The sequence below is a fragment of the Zalophus californianus genome, chromosome 1 (assembly GCF_009762305.2).
Source record: "Zalophus californianus isolate mZalCal1 chromosome 1, mZalCal1.pri.v2, whole genome shotgun sequence".
NCBI lineage: Eukaryota > Metazoa > Chordata > Mammalia > Carnivora > Otariidae > Zalophus > Zalophus californianus.
Genome location: NC_045595.1, coordinates 147,863,469 through 147,883,762, shown reverse-complemented (window position 1 = coordinate 147,883,762; position 20,294 = coordinate 147,863,469). Strand labels below are relative to the sequence as shown.

The window sequence follows — 20,294 nt, the reverse complement described above, 5'->3', positions numbered from 1 at the left end:
CCTTTATAAACAGCATTTGGGAAATAAAAATGAACAAGGATATCAAGGATATGGCATGACTTAATGAAAGACGTAGAGACTGATAGCCTATGATATCTAAATGGGAAGCTAGTAAATGGAGATCTCCACCACCAGAGCTGCAACTGGTGTTTCCAGTTGGCTGAAACTAGAGAGGAACAGATGCTAGCAAGACTTAGGAAGCCCAGAGGGAGTCAAATTGCCCCTCAAACGTTGATTTGTGATGCACACGAAGTAAATGTTTCTCTGACACCCTCAAATGAATCTTGAACCAAGCAAAATGCAGTGAATCATGGCAGAAGGACTTGCATAGTTCAAAGTATACATTGTGAGCTCCATTTTCCAAAGAGCTGAAACATTTGGGCATACAATCCATGTATGCATATACCCAAACTTACAGGCAGCTTTTGGAAATCATTAGCACCTCTAGCCAGCCAGCCCCAGCACACCACTGGCATCAGAGATTTCACACATACACTCTGAGACGTTATATCTGCAACTAATTGCTTTACAGATTTGGCATCTCATCCACGATCTGCCAGACTGGCCATGAATTAACATCTCAATCTGAATAGCCCAGCTTCAGCAGGATTTTCGCCCCAGTGTTATCCATGTACAATATGTCATCAGTCATATTCTGCCCAAGGAGGAAATTTGAGAAATGCCTATGAGGATTATGGGATAGGAGAGACCAGGCTTAGTGTTTTTCTAATTGTTTAGCATGAAGAAGTTGAGAGGAGAAAAAAAATCTGCAAAAATCTGAAACAGATTGTGGTATCTTCTCCTTTGCCTTGAAGTAACAGATGGATGATATTTACTAATCTTGAAATTTCGGAAGAATTTTTATTTCCTCTCCAAGCAAACTCTTAGACTCCCTAATAAAGAAAATATTTAGCAGTTTTCTGGTGACCAGACACAAGGTATATTTTCAAGGCCTGATTCTTCCAGTGTGATTATTTGCACTTGACTTGAGATCTTAGCTAGAGAATTGCCACATGCCCATTTCACCTAGGACTGTCTAGACAGTGTTAGCTGTTTCTCCTTCTATTCTAATATTCCCTAGCTGAACTTTCTTACCCCCAGTACTAATTAAGGTCACCTAGAAATTTCACTTAGCCTAGCCATTGCCTCTAGATAATTTAAATCAATTATAACTTATCCTCCCATTTTCTAATGATCCAGTGTATGGATTACTTATGCGGTTTTACTTGTTTTCTTTCTCCTTCCTCCTCCCTTTGGGTTATTTATCTGTCAGAGCTCAAACCTGTCTATTCTTAACTATGTTTGCAAGGCATAGGAGGTTGGGCCCACTGTTCAGGTGCAATTTGGGTATTGTCTACAGATAGTCGTTCCCTTTTTCAAAAACATTACTGCATACTCACCATTTGTAAGGCACCATGCTAAGCACTGTGTGAGACTAAAGCATGACTCATCTACTGCCCTAGTCTTCCAGAAGTTTACATTTGGGGGGATGGGGGATGGTAGGATGTTGAAGTGTACGTTAAAACAACTGAACAAGGCAGACTGTGGTGAGTGCCACAAAGGTGGTATGGTGTGGTTGTACTAGATGAGGAGGATCTGTTTCTAACAGGAGTAATTGGGTTTGGAAGATTTCAAGTTGTTGGTATCTGAACTGGGCTTTTAAAGAAAGAAAAGAATGCCAGTATATGGAATTTATTTACTCAACCATTCTGCATTCTAGAGAGAACTTGAGAGATGTACATACAGTACAATCAGATAATGTTTAAATTAAATGGGTAAGGAAATTGGGACAGAGGGGTAATAAGGGTAGAAAAGAATATATGTATCTAAGAATGAGGTCGGTACTTACAGTAAGCACCATGTGGCACAAGGTGACAGCTAAGATGGCAGAGATGAACAATTTAATTTTCCAAAGCCTTCCTGTCCTCTCTCTAAGTGCGGTCAGAAGATAGCAAGGTCTGACCTCAGGACCCGTCGGAGAAAGCGGCAGCTCTGGGGAGGGTGCGAAGGCCGTTCATCTGTGTTCTTGTCCGGACTCCCCAGGTCCTGGGATGGATCCGCAATGGGGAGTCAATGCTCAACGCCAGCCTGGTCAATGCCAGCTCTTTGTCTGAAGCAGAACAGCTGCAGCGGGAACACGAGCAGTTCCAACTGGCAATCGAGGTAACACCCAAATCTGACTCCTCTGTCTTCCCTCCCCATTTCTGCTCTGCTCCTCAGACAGGTTGATTCCTCAAGATGTGAACATTCCTTTAGATAGTGAAACCCTTAACTCTTTCTAGTTAAATGGTCCAGGTAGCCTCCCTATTACCGAGGAATTGATGGGGAAGCAGATGCAGGGGTTCATCACCAAGTATGGAAGACAAGTGTTCACTCGACAAATGTGCATCTTGGTCACTTATTGGTCCCTTTACCCATAAGGCCTCTGGTACACTGAGTTTTTGTACATTATGGACTATACACTATGTGAGACATGTGAAGCCAAAAGGTTAGAAGTCACTTCCAGTTGAGGAGCCCTCAGAATTGAGGATAAAAAAGTACAAAAGTCATTAGTACATTAGTATTCCATTTTAAAACATCTGATTTCTATGTAATATTTAGATTTCATTGTCAGATTCTGCCTTCTAACAAGAACAATGAGCATTGGAGTAGTTGCACTAGATAGTTTGTTTCGCTGAAAGTAGTTGCTCAATACCACCGCCGAAAGAAGCCACATTTCAAGAGTAAATGGAAACCACAAGTTCACCAACTGACACTTGTTCTAAAGGCTATTTTAAAACAAAATTCCTCTTACAATAATCTAAATTTTGTCATCTTGCTTTAAATAATACCTTTAATTATCCTTTCTACTAGAACATTCTCCTTCCCAAAGAGACTTGAGCTGATTGCTTTAGAGTGATATGGGGAAAAGAGCAGGAAATGGGACATGGGAACTATATTAAAAATAAAGTAAGTTCAGTACCAATGGGAACAGAGAGAAACCTTCAAAGACATTCATTACTTGTGGTTCCGTTTAAAACTCAGCCCACTTTTGAATGTGTAAGAAAGGCAAAGGTGTTATCTTCTACTAAAAGAATGATTGTTAAGGAGACTTTTCCACAACAATGATAAAGTTTTAACTGTTCGTGCCTATAAGTATATCTTTAATACAGTAATCAACTGATTACGAGCCATTTTTAAACTAGTACTGATTGATTTCAACCATTTTCTAGAAACCATCTTGTATGTGTAAACATAGCATTAACATAAATGACATGCTTCTATAAGATGCCTGTCGTCTTCTTAGGAAGCATTACTAACAGTAGTTTACTGTCTGGGATTTGAGATTTTAAAATAGACTATATATTGCACATACAGTATTGGCAATCATTTTCTAAGGAGGAACTCAGCAGAGGAGAGAGTCTTTATTATCATCAGCTGCCTCTGTCTCAGTTTACTGATGTACACAAATATCAAAGTGTTAAGATCTATTCACCATCAAGGAAATATCAGGTTTGGGGTCACAATGGAGAATCAGATACAGAGCGGTGAAAGCCCCATAGAGAGGCAGCATGGAGAGCCAGCATGAACAGAGGTTGGGCAGACAGACTAGGAGCGAGGCATGAAGCTGTGAGGGGGCAAGGCAGAGAGAAGACCACTGTTGGCCACACCTCCTCCTCGTTTATCTCAAATGTGAAGATTAACCTGCCCTATCAGGTAATTAGCTTTCCTGTCCCATAAGCAAATGTTGAGCCAATAAAACCAAGTATCATGACATATTAGAGCATTTCAACGAGCTAGTGGAAAACAGTAGGTGAATGCATTAGCAGTGCTAAGGCAATGACCAGATTCCACCACTTGCATAAACAGTATATTAATTTGTAATAGTGCTTTGCACCTGTACAGAATAGAAGCTTATTAAGCATGTCTCTTAATTACATGGGCGCAACTTGATCAAATATTCTTGGAATTGATATTGTGATCCCATGAGGCCCCTGGGGAGTATATATCTATGGTCTGAAGAGGAGATGGCAGAGCAGATAGGATTTCTGGAAGATCATGGGAATGGAGGGTAGGCAGGGTCTACAGCATAGCTAAAGTAATGAACTTCAAATATGCTCCTTCTCCAGGTAGCCTTGTTCTTCTTTCTAAAAGCATTGGTTTAGACCAGGTTCTGCATCAAGGGGAAGATATGCCAGGGAAGATTTATGCAATTTGAAAGGGGATCTAACTAGTCTAGTTTTACTTGGCCCATTTTGATGGTAATTACTTACTGGAGGCCTTTCCAGTGATTGCTGATAGAGAACATAATTTGTCTTCTTGGACCCTAAGAAAGAATCCTGGGTTCCGTAAGGGAGAACAAAATAGCTATGGGTAGGATGACTAGATAATTTATTGTTAAAACTGAGATACTTCTAAGAGGGAAGAAGGGAATTATTAATAACTCAGCTAGAAAAATAGGCATATACTAGAACTATCATGGGCAGACTAGGATGTCTGCTCACCCTAGCTTGGGTGGCCTTATTGGTTTAAAGATTTTAGTCTCCTCAAAGAAGGTCAGAATTTTTACCTAAAGTACCCTGAGTTTTAGGAAAACAGAACCATTCAAAACAGAGAACAGCACACAGCACCCAGAAGCATAGCTTTATCAACAAACCCAAATTATTGTTTGTTACTATGCAAAATGGTCTGGCTGATGTGTTTTCAAGAATGGTGACTATCATAGAGACAAGCTCAGTTTTGAAATCAATTTTATTTGAAATCCTCTTATGTATTTTAAGCATAAGCATTATGGCAGAATAAGTAGTTAGAACTGGATAATAAATTCAGTTGATTTGGTTCAATTTTCTTCCATGTACTCCTATGTTAAAATCATATATTAACATCCTTGGTAATCCATGTCTTAAAGATATAACACTCAATAGGATTAGATAATAGTAGAAATAAATGCATAAGAATGACTCAAGCTTATCAAAGCAAAGTTTATGTCATGTCCATAAGAGTTTGTCATTTGGAAATTAAAGGGGACGGGGTTCCAAGGACCATCGGATGATAATGAGTTTCAGAATAAGGAAGAGGATTTATTACATAGCCTAAATTATAGGACAATTAGAATTATTCCTTCACTCTCAGAGAAAAAGACATAATAATGGGGTTTTGATGACAATTATATGCTGGTTTCATATATTGAGGAGAAGCCAGTTAATTATCATAATCACTAATGTTCATTTGGTGAACCCACCCTTCCTCTGCGTGAAGCACTGTAGATACCATTCTAACTCTAGAGATAAAATAACGTGGTGTGATACGGTGGGAGTGAACATAGGAATAGTCAAACCTGAACCTTTTTCTTAGTTTCATCACCTCGTTGGTTGTATGTTTTTGGGCAAGTCACTCAACCAGACTGAGCCTCAGGTTTTTAATTTGTGAAGTGGGACTAATAATATCCACCTTGTCATGATGTCATAAGAACTAGAAAAAATATGCCTAAGTACAGTGCCTAGCACAGAGTATACCTTGGATAAATGAAAGTTATTAAAGTGATTTTTAAAACAGTGCTTGCCTTGAGAGTTTCACAGTCTAAGTATGGAGAAGCAGCCAAATATATCAGATGAGTGAAACAGGAGTTCAAAAGAGTAGTTTTTAGTGAGTCTCCGGCTATCCAAAAAGATTTTGTTGTTGTTGTTGTTCACTAAAAGGCAGGAAGAATGAAGGTAGCAAAAATAAGAAAGCACAGAGTGTGTTTTCAGAGGGTTTTTGTAAGGAGTGGTAGATGATAGATAATGTTATGCAAGTAGTTCAAGACTACATTGGAGGAGCTTTTAAGGACATCCTTCAAAGTTGGGACTTAATTTCATAGCAGTGGGAGAACCACTGAAGGCTTTTGCACTGAGAGAAGGGAATGATATTTATAGCATAAAATTAGAGTTTTAGAGCCAGAAGAACGTTAGGAGTCACTTCATCCAAGCACCTGCTATTACAGAGAACCAAATTGATCTGTTGGAAATGTAAGGGGTGGGTCTGATGGATTAGAACTGGAAGGCAAGGAGGCTAACTATAGGACCACCACGGCGGTCTAGGCATGCAGTGGGTTGGACTGGGACTTGGGGTGAGGAACAGCAGTCAGGAATGATGTCAAGATTGTAAATCCAGGTGACAACAAGGAGGGCACCATCAACATAAATGGTAGACTGCCATGGGAAGATACTTCCAGAGGGAGGGATTTCGTTTTAGATGTAGAATGTGAGAAAATGTCCGGGAGGAAGCTGGAGGCTCTAATAGGGCAGTCAAGCCATTTGCATTCACTGACGAGCATTCCTCCTCTCTCCAGGAAGACCTTTCACTTCTTTTGCTAAGAATGCATCTTTGTAAGTGGCTAACATGGGGCAGGCAGCTAGAGCAACCAAATCAGTGTTTCTGACCTCGAGTGAGAAGTATGGCAGGCAGCTCACCCTCACACCCAAAGACAATTAAAGATGAGGGTCTGATGTAGCATGAGAGATGAATCCTGGGCATCATCTACAAAAAGGAAGTAGTAGCAGCCACGGGAATAGATAAGAGTTATGCAGAAGTGAACAAACACCAAGAGTGCACCTTGGGGTACCCCTCTATTTAGGATACAGGAAAAGAAAGTGGTGCCAATAAGTAAAACAGAGAAAGAAATCAGGGATTTGTAGAGGATCATTTCTGACCCTTAGTTTACTTTTGCTTGCTGTGTTCAACATTTAAGAACTCAAATTCTGATACGGTCATCACAATTGAGGGCTAACTTAGTGGCCAAGCAAGGGAATAAAGGAGTCTAGGTTGCTGGAGGCTGTCATGCTAACAATGAACACTGAGTACAGATTCCAGAGACAGGGAAGGGAAGCCAGGAGATGGGTGATAGATAGGGGCACATAAATAGGACTGTGCAGACTGTAGTCTGGGATGGGATGAAGGGGGCCGGGTGGTGTAGGGGTGAAAAGGAGAGAGGTTGTACTCACACAGGGAGTACAGAATGGGTCAGCTCTTGGGAACTGTCATATATATATATATATATATAGTCCTAAAGGCAAACATACATAATGTAATAATGTAGGGATTACATGTTGAGCTGAATTATCTACTATACTGCTTTGTTCCCTTCGTGGGGTAGCTAAGGGATGGTGAGATGCTACTCTTAGGCTTTATTAATCTGCCAAATTCATTCCTTCTACTGGAACCCTTTTCAACTAATGTTTAAAATGATTGTGTTGTTGGCTGAGCTTTGTATTATGTGGAGATTTTTTTTTTTACGTACTGTGTTTATTTAACCTGTGAAGTGGGACTACAGCAGTAACCTCCTTGAAAACTCACTACAGTGAACAATTTTATGATTAGTTTTGAAAAGAAAAATTCACTAATGTCTGAACCAATCAGGGAGCAGATGTATACACAAATGCGGTTTCTCTACCACAGAAACTGAGATGTCTTTAGAACCAGGGATGCGAGTAGGAGAGTGGGGGCCGGAGTTAGGGTCCTGAGCATTCGGTTAATGAAAATGCATGATGTTCTTTTTTTTAAATGTGCTTTAAAATCAATGATGTTTTAATCATCATGACAAAATGTTTGAATCCACCATTTAAAGCTCTTTAACTTTTCTGCATCTTTCCACTCACGCCTCACTCCACCCCCTCCCGTACCACGCCTGGGTCGTTCCCACGGACCTCTCTCTCCTCCCCTTGTGCCCAGTCCCTCTTTCATGCCACTTCCTTGCAGAAGACGCACCAGAGCGCCCTGCAGGTACAGCAGAAAGCTGAGGCACTGCTCCAGGCTGGCCACTATGATGCCGATGCCATCCGGGAATGTGCCGAGAAGGTGGCCCTCCACTGGCAGCAGCTCATGCTGAAGATGGAAGACCGGCTAAAACTAGTCAATGCCTCTGTGGCATTTTATAAAACTTCTGAACAGGTGAGGGAAGGGCTGTGGGATATGGGAGACTAATGTCAATGCAGGGTTGTTTTTTCCCTTCATCCTGCGAATCTGTAGTAACTCCCTCAAGAAGAAGCTAGTCCTCCCAATACTAGCCTTTGGGAGTAATGACGTGGAAATAACTACAGTTAGCCTCCTTATAATATTTTCCATTAAAGAAGTGAACCATGTGATTTGTTTCTTGTAAAATCTCAAACTCATCAGTTCTAGGTGTTGAAGGAGAAATTAGGTGTATGCTGAATACTAGATTTGAGGGCTGTATCAGTCAGTTACTACCACAATAATGCTGTATAACAAACTATCCCACCACTCAGTGGCATAAAACAATAAGCATTTTGTTTTTAAGTATTTGAGTTCAGCTGATCTTGGCTGAGTTTGGTAGAACTGGGCTCCAAGCTGGAGATCTGTCTAGATCTGCTTTCATGTCTCTCAGTCTCCTGGATCAACAGCTACTTGAGACAAATTTATGGTGAAAAGCAGGAGTGCAAGAGCCCAAGATCTACTGTGCCCCAAATCACAAGTCTCTGCTTATGTCACATGCTCTAACATCCTTTTGGCCAAAACAAGTCACACAGCCAAGACAACATCAGTGAGGTAGGAAAGTATATGCCTCCAGTGAAGGTCAGGAGAGTAGGGTGACAACCTGCTGGACATAATCTAATGTGCCACAGTCAGGCACTAGGCTTGGAAAACACACAGCTCTTTTACTCATGGGGCTCTCCGTCTGATGGAGGAAACACAGCTGTCTGTCCCTAGTAGACTATGAGCCTAGCTGGTAGGATGGTGCAGCTGTGGGAGAAAAGGCAGGAGATACGTACAGCAGGATGACAAGGATTTAGACCCCTTACTTTCCCATCTGTACAGCAATATGCACAAAGGCTAAGAGGATTTCTAACTGATTTGGGTGCTTTCAGGGAATTCTTTCATGAAATAGAGGTTTAAAACAGAAGTAATTTTACTCAATGTAAAATACTCCCCTCCTTGAAATTGCTTCCTGGTAGAAATAGATCAGAGAAACATTCTCCTCTGGGTGACTTACAGGGGCCATGGGAAAGTCTATCCGGAAGTAAATAAAACGTGCCTGTCAGAGGGCCCTGTGGCCTCTACACCATCTCTCTGTTCTCCTGTTGTTTCAGAGTGATGGTGCCTTTGATGGCCCCAGAGTTGAAAACAGCAGACTAAGATGATTTATAGATTCAACGCAATCCTAATCAAAACCCAGCAAACATTTTTGTAAAAATTGATATGCTGATTGTAAGATATATATGGAAATACAAAGAATCAAGAATAGCCAGTCTTGAAAAGAAAAAACAAAGTTGGAGGAGTTACACTACCTGATTTTAAGACTTAACCTAAAGCTACAGTGATCAAGACAAAATGGTGTTGGTGTAAGAATAGACACAGGGAAAAAGAATAGAGATTCCAGAAGTAGACCCACAAATATGCAGTTGATTTTTGACAAAACAATTCAAAAGTGAAGTCTTCAACAAATGATGCCAGACAACTAAATATACGCTTCCCCTGCTATCTGAAAGTAGAGTGTTCCTATGAAAACTTTTGTAAGCTGAGATCAGATGTAAAGAAGCAATGACTACTGATTTATATGGAAAAAAATTTTGAATATTCCCAGATCCAAAAAGTAACCTCTTTTAGGCCTTTCTGAAATCTTAGGGACACATCTTGCTAACGGATGCACAGAATAAGTCAAGATAAAGCACGGATGGTCACAGACACAGTTCAGAGCTGAGGCAGCTGGATGCTGAGATGCTGGGTGTAGTTCCCGGGGATGGAGCTTGGGGGTCATGCTCACTGCTCGGGGTGCATGCTGCCTCTGGGGCAGCTCGCTGCAGAACAAACGCTGAACACTCTTTTCACTTTTTACCTTTTTTTAATAAAAGTGAAAACCCTCCTATCTCTTTCAGTTAGCAAAAACAGGTACGAATGTAGTCTTTCAAAAAAGTGAGGTGCGTGTGAAAAGCAGGGAATACCTGTGTCCAGATTTTTTTTAATGAGGTTTAGTCCTTGTCTAGTATCATACACAAATTTTAGTTTTTGATGGGTTTAGAAGGGGACAAAGCACTACATTAAAGAGTCAGGAAATTTGACCCCGAATTGACCTTGCCAAAGGTCACCTCTCTGGATTTCTGTTTCTTTACCTGCTAAATTAAAGGATTTATGCTTGATAATCTTTTCATTTCTTCTAGTTCCCAAGTTGATTTTAGTCCAGTACTATCATGGGATATAATTATGTCTTTTCTTAAAGTTTTTGCTTCTCTATAATCCATTTTCTCTCAAGATGTGGGCCCTCCTACACGTGTTCATGCCTTGCAGGAGGAGAGGTGTGTGGTGCTAGAGGAGTCAGAATTCAGGGACAGGCCTTCTCATGACATGGGGAGCATGTTGGCTACAAGGGTATGTGGCTTGGGACATCTTTCAGCTCAGTTCCTCACTCAGTAAACATCCTATCCAACACCATACTCTTCAGCAAAAAGGATGACTTTCTCAGGCAAAGGGGACCCAGGATATTATAGCTCTCCCCCTCCCCCCCCCCCAGGCTGCCATATCCAAGCATTCAAAGCCTACTGAAGGAAAGTATAGGGATATGAGTTTCTGTTTTCTGCACCCTTCCCTAGGCCTTGGCACAAGACCGCCCTGGGTCCCCTTCTTTTACACCCAACCTAATTTCCATCCAAGTCCATTCAAAATGCTTTTACTTTTAAAGCATGGCTTCTTAGCACTTGGAGAGCAATTATTTTTTAAGTTAACCCAAATTTATTATCCTCTGAAGAAAATGTCTGTTTTGTAATAGAAGGCCTGAAGATGTCATTGCCTTATAACAATACTTCTAGACATTTTTTGCTGGGATATTTTTGCCAAGGGAGGGGAAAGAAAACATTCACTGATGGCTCATGAGTCCCACAACACAAGCCACTTCCTCCTTCACTTCTGTTGAGGGCTACTTCCTATAGGGCAAGTACAGATGGTTGGGCAAGCCTAGTATCTTCTCTAAACTTCATTTTCCTGCTCTGCCACATTCACAGCATTATCATAAGTTTCCAGCGATAGAATATGTAGAAATCACTTTGAAACCCCCGAAATTACTGGTCTTTCTTACTCTATATACTATCCCTAAGTGATGTCAGCCTTCAGCCAACGACTGTCAGAAGATGATTACAAAATCCATCTCTCAGTCCTAATCTGTCTCCCGAGCTCCACTGCATCGTGGACTTCCCTTCCATGTCCCAGGGGCGCTGTGTGTTCTAAATCTACAGACTGAACTTCAAATGAAACATGTCACCTGCGGAGGGTTCTGTCGGCTGAAGGTGCTCAGAAAACACTTCCCTGATCTATTAATTTACTGAGCCTTTCCTCCGTGGTTCATTAGGTCTGTAGTGTCCTGGAGAGTTTAGAGCAAGAATATCGGAGAGACGAGGACTGGTGTGGCGGACGAGATAAACTGGGACCAGCAGCAGAGATCGACCATGTCATCCCACTCATCAGCAAACATTTGGAACAAAAGGAGGCCTTTCTTAAGGTCAGCACACTGTCATCCAAGGTCACACACACACACACACACGCTTCATCATATGGGCTTTCCATCCGCCTGTTTTTCCTCATTTCTTATCTAAAGGGAGGCATTTGCAGAGAAGATACTGGCTAGTTAATTTGAAAGGTTGAAAAGTTATGCTTCCAATGTTATTTATTTCTCTTAGCACTTTCTATATAATTAGACAGTGATACACGATTACTGCAGGGGCCATGTTCAAATATCTTAATATCCCATTGATGTTGGTAATTGAGAAAAACACATAGTTTCACCCAGTTATGTTTGGTTTATGAAAATATTTTTAATTGAAATATATAAGCCTTGGGAGCGCCTGGCTGGCTCAGTCAGTAGAGCATGCAAACTCTTGATCTCAGGGTCCTGAGTTCGAGCCCCCATGTTGGGTGTAGAGATAACTTAAAAGAAATAAATTTTAAATATGTATATATATATACATATATATGTCTAGATATAAAACAGTATTAAAATAAATATTTTATAAATGGATGATGCAAAATTTAGGGCAAAAATTAAATTTAGACACCTTATTTTTGCCAATCTAACAATTATCAATAACCAATGGCTATAACACCATTTATTCTGTTGCATGAAGAGAGAAATACCTCATTTTTTTATGTTTTGTCCTTAATAGAGCCCCGGCTTCTCGGGGAGGAAGCACAATCCTGCTCTGAGCAGGCTTTCAGCTAGTGTGGAAAGTCCTAGTAAGCCTCTTTCCTACAGCCTTTGGTCATCTCTCTGACAGATTCATCTGTGTTAAAACTCATCTAAAGGCTCTGTTTACTCTCAAATTTCTTGCTTTCATGTTCTGCTTCCTTTCAGGTTTCTGAGAGTACAAAGAGAATTTTTATATCCTGACATGTTGCCACTGCTTTTCTATAACTCTGTAATTAACTGACTTTCTTTTATTAAGGATTTTCTGTACTTGAACCACTTCTTTGAGTTTCACTTTTTTTCCCTCTCACCCTCTCTTTTTGCAATGGCTTCTCCCTACCCTCCTCCGATCAGGTGTCTGCACCTGCGCTCAATCAAAACCCTTAGTAATCAGCTCTTACCAATAAGATTAAATAAAAAGGCTTTGTACAGGGCCTAAGAGATTTTAAAAATCTTCAGCACCATAAAACAAAGTTTAAAACAATGACTGAAAGAGAGCATATGAAAGACTTTTTTTAAAAGTGGTATAAAAATACTACTTCATACTTACATGTTTATTTTGAAGAATGAAAGAAGAAAATGTTCTGGTCTAATGTTTTCCATACATGCCTAAAATCATAGGTGAGAAACTCTCTGTTGCTGTGGGAATTAAATGCCCGATGGATGGAACACTGAGTTCTCCATTTGAATGTATTAGTTGATCTATGTTGGATACCTTAGCTTTGGACCACCATCCAGCTGTTATGTTCATGGACCTCACAATAGATGGGCCCACCCAACAGTCTTTTACCAGAGCTCCCAGAAACCCCTATTGTTAATGCAAAATTTAAAAAATTTTTTACTATATAATTTATAGAATCAGTTGTTAAACATAAAAAGGTGTTAAAGTTTGAGTTTTGTCTAGATAATATTGGAAACTGTAGATTAAAAATTAGTGGACTAGGGTAAATAGCAGTCCCCCTTATCGATGAGGAATATGTTCCAAGACCCCAGCGGATGCCTGAATCTGCGAATAGAGTTGAACTCTGTATATACCATGCTTTTCCCTACTCATGTACACCTATGATAAAGTTTAGTTTATAAATAAGTCACAGTAAGAGATGAACAGCTGATAATAGATAACTGATAAATAAAGAGAACAACTATGACAATATACTGTAATAACAGTTGAGTATGGTCTGTCCCTCAAAATAACCTCACTGGACTGTCCTCATTCTTCTTGTGATAGTGTCAGACAATAAAATGCCTGCATGGCGAGACAAAGTGAGGGAAATGGCGTAGGCACTGTGATGTAGCAATAAGCTACTTACTGGCCTGACAATAGATCAGGAGGACCACCTGCTTCAGGACTGCAGTGGATTGTGGGTAACGGACGCTACAGAGATGAAAACCGTGGATAAGGGGAGATTTATACTGTCTCCAGACTCGTACAACAGAAAAAATTCTGCTCTTTATAGAAATTTAGAAATTCTGTGGTCTTGAGAGAAATGAGAAATACTCTGTCCATAGTCCTAGATTCCAGCCCAGGTGTGCTTCATGATTGCTGCCCTTTCTGGGCCTGGGTCTCCTCCATGGGCACAAGGAGAGTGTGACCTGCCCTCTCTGCCACCCACAGCTAATGGAGGCATAAAGAGGGTAGTGTAATGGCTCTTATTCCTGTGTGTGGATCCAGTATTTCCCAGCAACAGGATATTAGTGTTATTGAGGTGGAAGTGGATTTTAAGGACAGATAAGTTTTCTAAATGTGGGTGACTTCCACTTTAGATAGGGAATGTATGGTTAATAGGCTTGTTTACCAAATTTGCTTTCTCGAGTCTAAATGAAACAAATGTGAAAGTGGCTTATCCCCATGGTCCTCTAAGAGGCATTCTGGTGACAGAGGAAAGCCATCCTGAGAAGTTAGTACCTATGACATTAGTCATACTGAATCAGCAGAGAGGCAGTCAAGGGATGGCTGAATTCTGATTTTTCTCTGGGATGGGAAGGGGAGAGGCCCAGGGAGTAATTCTTTACGCCACAAAAGGGTGAGCCTCCCGCACTGAAATGGGAGTGTCTGTGAACCAGAAGTGGCCTCCGGGGCTCTGCTCACTCAGAGCTACAGAAATTTCTCCACCGACACCCCTTCCGCAGGGTCTCAGAGCCCACGGCCCTGCTGGGGTCCTCACACCTCGGTCTCTTTCAGGCCTGTACCCTGGCACGGCGGAACGCGGAGGTGTTCCTCAAGTACATCCACAGGAACAACGTTAGCATGCCCAGTGCCGCTGGCCACACCCGGGGACCTGAGCAGCAGGTGAAAGGTCAGTGCGGGCGTCTGGCCGCGAGCCGAGTCAGCAGCACAGACCCGACGCTGCACGCCTGGTCGCTATGTGCTCCCGCATCTCCTGCTGCTTCTCCTCCAATAAGAAGACATTCGATGTGGGGTGGCATGGGCTGTGGGGATTCATGGGCAATGTTTACACGTGCATCGGGATTGGGAAAAGGAGAATGAAGATAAAATTTCCCTAGCACTTTTTCATTCATCTTGATCTTAGAGCAGCACTTAAAAGGATTTTCTGAAGGCACAGACATGGTCTTATATCTACGCTGTGCGTATAGAAGCCACTAGTCACGTGGGCTGCAGAGCACTTGACTAATGTGGCAAATGCAACTGAAGAACTAAATTTTTCCTTCTATTGGATATTAATTAGTTTAAATGTAAGTAGCCAGATGTGCTAACATATTAAGAAGCACAGACTAGGCTATCTTACAGCCTGGAAACGAGACACAGACAGAATCGTAAAACCAAGTTCTGTTACATTTTTACTTACTGTGTGAGCTTTTAAAACTTCAGTTCTCTTGCTTTAAAATGAAGGGCGTCTGAACTCTTGCTCATCAAAATGTGGCCTCCACACTAGCAGCCCTGGCATCACCTGGGAGTGTGTAAGAAACAGGACCTCAGGCCCTGCCTTAGACCTACAGAATTAGAAGCTGCATTTTGGCAAGAGCTCCTGCCAGCCCCAACCAGATGATTTGTGTGCACATAAAATTTAGATAAGTACTGGTCTAGAAGTCTTTAATCTCTCTCTGAATTCTATAAAGTGTACAATTATATGAAAAAATCAGTAACCTTTAATAATTGCTTAGTAGATGACCACATTAAGCTTAAATTACCGGTGGCATCACTTATGCTGGACCATGCAGAAATTAGCCTTTGAGTGGGTGAAGAATTTAACAAATGTCATCTTCACACAGCAGAGGGCTCCCAGCCTGGACACCGAGGCCAGGGAAGGAGCTGAAACTGACTTGGAGTGAGGGGTGGGGCAGGCCGAGGGCTGCAGAGCCCATAGTGGGAGGCGCTGCTCAGGGAGCTCGGGAGGTGGCAAGATCAGAGGCCATTGGGAAGAATTAAATTTAGGAATAAAATTCTCTACAGAGACGAGGAGGCAGGTTCCTCTCCCAGAGGTGCTCCCCGTTTGAGGTCCAGGGACCCTGTGGCTGGCTGGCCCATCCTGCATGCTGCAATGCTTGTGTTCTGACTTAGTGATGCAGGCAGCCGTGTGGGGGAGGCCAGCTGCCTGCTGAGCGAGCACATGCCCCCCCATACCTCAACGTGCTGCGAGAGTCAGGCTCTCAGAAAGAGCAGGATATGCTGCACTTTCATGGGGGTGAGGGCAGGCTGTTGTCCTTGGGAAAGCTTTCCAGAAGGGGAGAAATGAAATCTGAAACTCTTTAGGACTTTTGCCTGATCAGGGTTGATTCTCTTAACCACCCTACCCTGTAAGATTCTGCAGTGAGCAAAGCTCTGATTAGGAGACAAAAAGATTAAAGTAAACACTGGTTCTCACTTGTCTTTGCCCAATTGAGGCTTCCACCTGAGCAGGGACCTACAATTTCTCCTATACCCATTTCTTTTCTACCCGCTGCCTGGACCTAAGGCCAGTGCCACTTATTTTAAGTTTTTGTTAAAGGCGCAATTATTACGGCATAACAACCAAAAACTCAGTGACATACGACTGTCAGCATTTATTGTTCAAGTCACTGTGCATTGGCTGGGGATCAGCCGGGCTCAGGATTGCCGTTCTGCAAGCCTGGCTGGCTTAGTGCCTCACTACAGGGTGGAGTCTTGTCTGCTCCACATGTACTAATTCTGGGACTTCAATTGAAGAAGGGTTTACCCAGGAAGACTCTTACAGTGATGAGGGCAAGGTCAAGTGCACAAGCACACTAAATTCCTGCTTGTATAATATCTGTTAACAACCCTTGTACCAGAGGAAGTCATGTGGCTGAGCCCTAGGGCAGGGGTGAGGAGATTCAATTTGTCTCTTTGGGGAGGATCTAAAAGTTACATAATAAAGGCATGGATATAGGGATTGGTGGATAATTAGACCTGTAAAAGTTCTCAGCCTAAGGGAAGAGAGACAGATTCTGTCCTTAGAGAATCAAACTTCCAAGAGGATGCATGAAAAGTTCTAAGTACAAGCACTGCAAATTGGTTGTACCCTCTCTTAAAAAAAAATTTTATTGAAATGCAATTTAGTTAACATATACTGTATTACTAGTTTCAGGGGTAGAGTCTAGTGATTCATCAGTTGCATGTAACACCCAGTGCTCATCACATCAAGTGCCCTCCTTAATGCCCATCACCCGGTTACCCCATCCCCCACCCCCTTCCCCTCCAGCAACCCTCAATTTGTTCCCTTACAGTCAAGAGTCTCTTACGGTTTGTCTCTCTCTGTTTTTATCTTATTTTTTCCTTCTCTTCCCCTATGTTATCTGTTTTGTTTCTTAAATTCCACATATGAGTGAAATCATATGGTATTTGTCTTTCTCTGACTGGCTGATTTCACTTACCATAATACTCTCTAGTGCCATCCACATCATTGCAGGTGGCAAGATTTCAGTGTTTTTTGATGGCTGAGTAAGATTCCATTGTATATACCACATCTTCTTTATCCATCTGGGCTCTTTCCGTAGTTTGGCTATTGTGGACACTGCTGCTATAAACACTGGGGTGAAGGTGCCCCTTTCTGTAAAGCACAGTAGTCTGTGCTTCACAGCCCCTATGGCCCAGAGGAACAAGGCGGCTAAGGACTCAGGCTCTGAAGTCAAACATTCCTATCTGAATGACCCTGGGCAAGATACCTATTCTCTCTGAACCTCACTTTCTTCATCTGTAAATGGAGGTAATAATGGCACGTGCATCACAGGGGAATTAATGTGAGAATATGTGCCTGCCACAGAGTGAGTGCTTAATAAATACTGATTTTTCATATCATCGTTATGGTGTACTAGTGTCTAACAGAGTTAGCAGGAAGCCGGAGGCAGACATAATACAGACTAAATGTGAGTGCTTCCAGCACAGAGCACACCGTTCAAACACGTAGGGAATCTGGGCACGTGGCCAGCTGCTGCAGTGATGGGAGGAAGGAGAGACTGGACACGGATGGACACCTGCCGTGGCCCACCATCAAGTTACATGCCTTGTGCATGTCCTCTCACCTGACATCACTGCAGGTAACACGAGAAAAGCTTTCACCGTTTCTTATGATCAGATCGCAACAACACGGAAATTTGGACCTAGAGACATGATTCTAGGTGGACACAATTCCAACACAGCTTCCCTTCGCTCGTGACTTAGGGGTCGCAAACTCGAGGCGGTGCTGTTCCGGTGCCGTGTACACAGCCTCCCGTACAGGGCACAGAGTGCGGCTCGTGAGCCAGGTTGCCCGTGCAGTTACGCTGGTCCTCACGCTCTCGTTCCTCTCCCACCCTCTCCCAGAACCCAAAGGGGCTGGGATCCTTATCAAGCCCCCTTGCTGTCCATAGGCTCCAGGGGCCAGGTGAGTTAGTTGTTACGTTAAGAGCGGACACTTCCCGAGGTCTCTTACCATTAGGGACTGGTATTGGGATGAAGAGAATCAGGGTCACCTCTAAGTTCCCCTGGGGGCGTGCTCTTCCTCCCTTCACTGATGGAACCTCTTCAACAGGCTCCCGCCTCAGTCCCTCTGATCTTGCTCCCCTCTGGGAAATGCTTTCGGGTCCTCATTTCGGGTACCTGGATTAGTCCCCTGGGGAGGCGGGACAGTCACAGGTGTCTGGCAGCTGGGGTGTGCAGTGCAAGGAGCCAGCCAGACTTGTTTGGGGCCTTCCCGAGCCAGTGCTCCTCTCCTCTGCCCCCACAGCCATCCTGAGTGAGCTCTTACAGAGGGAGAATCGCGTCCTGCACTTCTGGACTTTGAAGAAGCGGCGGTTAGACCAGTGCCAGCAATATGTGGTGTTTGAGCGCAGCGCGAAACAGGTATGTCCACGGCTCTCCTGGCTTCGCCTCCGTTCAGGGGACTGTGTGGATGCCCAGATGGCCACGGCATGGGACAGTCCGGAAGAGGGTCATGGAGGCAGGCAGAGTAGACACGGGAGGTGGTGCTGACGAAAGGAAGGAGAACGGACTCTCACTTACCCGTCAGTCAGCCTTTACCAAGCACGTTGTACCAGGAGTTGGGAGGAGATGCTGGACTTAGATGGCCCCTAACTCGTGGACGATGCTGGGCCTGGACTAGAAGATGAGGGCTAGTGGATGAGATGCTGTCTTTACTGGTAGGCTATTCCTAGTCTGACGGGAGAGGGCTTAGTCAGCTACCTACTGACCAAATGTGCCGGTATTTCCCAGGTCTGTCACACTGTCCCAAACAGTGTGGCAGTGCATGTTTTCCTAAGGACAGCTGACTGTTGGGGGACTGGGTGGGTTGTCTCCTCCCACAGGCGCTGGACTGGATCCAAGAAACAGGTGAATATTACCTGTCAACACATACCTCCACTGGAGAGACCACAGAGGAGACTCAGGAACTGCTGAAGGAATATGGGGAATTCAGGGTGCCTGCCAAGGTAGGAAGCACTCGGGAGACCACCCCACACCCACCTAGCACTCCCCAGTCTGGCCAGGTTCATGTTATGGAAGGGAGAGCAGCCTCTCCACACCGGAATGTTGACCACAGGGTGGGTGGGGACGCATGGGTAGGATGATCTCCTTTGAAACCTGAATACCCAGAGGATTGCAGCTGCTGGATAGAGCATCTGTATGAGGGAAGTCAGCAACTCTACACTGTGCTTCCGAATACTCATCCTCGTGCTCCAGGTCTAGACTCGGCTGTATTCTTTCAGACCCAGTAAGGCAGAGGGATGTATTCATGTGAAATGCACACTGCATGTGTGAACATCTGCACCTATCTGCATATTCTTGATGTTTGAATGGTTTGGGAAGTCTGCCTTATAGGCCAATGACTATGGATGGGTTCACAAAGCAAGGTGAGTTCTTATTTCCTGAACTGACTACTTCCACCTGGCCTCAGAGCTGCAAACAAGCCAGGCTGGGGTCTCTGGGGAGCAAAATGTGCACTGGCACACATGCCCACATCCTCACACCCCCATTCACACTGAGGCAGGAAATGCTAGGGTAGGAGGAAATGTGTTTTCACAGCCAGGATTTGATCTGAGGACCCTTGGGTTGGAATGAAAATCTGACCTGTCTCCGTTCGCCCTTTGTAGCATCCTCGTCCCTCACACTGGGCTCCCTGCCACGGAGGAGCCTGTCTTGGCATCACTTCCTCACATGGCAGATGCTCTCCCCGGATGAGAGCTGCTTTTGTGGGGCGTCATGGTACTGGCGGGGGGAATGTATTAATGCCCATCCTCCCCCCAGAGATCCCTCCAACACTAAAGGCAAGTTTCCTCTAGTTTGCTGTGACAAAAGTAGGCCCTTAGCCTCATTCCTGAATGTATCCTTCAGAAGGGATTATTCACTTTATGACTCCTACACTATGAACTTTTGATAGTGGGAAACCTTCCCCTGCATCCCTGTGAGCTTTGGGGCCTTTCTGTCCAATGTGGAAGGCTGTCAGTGTAGAGAAGAGACTCATTTCAGCACCAGCTAGAGCAGACAGCACCAGGAAGGTGACAGATACACGAACTCTTTTCAAATCCAAATGAAAATAGCTTTTGAATTACCTACTTTGTGTCTATCTGCCCCTCTCCAAATAGTGTCAATAATGAATCGTTAACAAGCTGAATGGTATCAGATCCACTGGTGTTCCTATCCACGTAGGATGGATTGTAGTAGAACTTCTTAGGATCGGAATCTGTTCATAAACCTAAGTGGAAATGTAGAGAATTATTT

At 43.4% G+C, this 20,294-nt stretch overlaps 1 protein-coding gene across 21 annotated transcripts in view; it reads left to right on the top strand.

Moving 5' to 3' along the window:
* Positions 1-20,294, top strand: part of KALRN (kalirin RhoGEF kinase) — a 646,977-nt gene that overhangs the window by 370,772 nt on the left and 255,911 nt on the right. For 15 of the 21 annotated variants that reach the window (XM_035724478.1, XM_035724483.1, XM_035724467.1 and 12 more), the window contains exons 16-21: positions 2,044-2,163; positions 7,690-7,908; positions 11,315-11,464; positions 14,328-14,442; positions 18,307-18,422; positions 18,884-19,006. In XM_035724478.1, coding sequence (XP_035580371.1) covers positions 2,044-2,163; positions 7,690-7,908; positions 11,315-11,464; positions 14,328-14,442; positions 18,307-18,422; positions 18,884-19,006 — 843 coding nt within the window. The remainder of the gene's footprint in view (positions 1-2,043; positions 2,164-7,689; positions 7,909-11,314; positions 11,465-14,327; positions 14,443-18,306; positions 18,423-18,883; positions 19,007-20,294) is intronic. The other 6 variants (XM_035724481.1, XM_035724476.1, XM_035724477.1 and 3 more) reach the window with 1 other exon arrangement.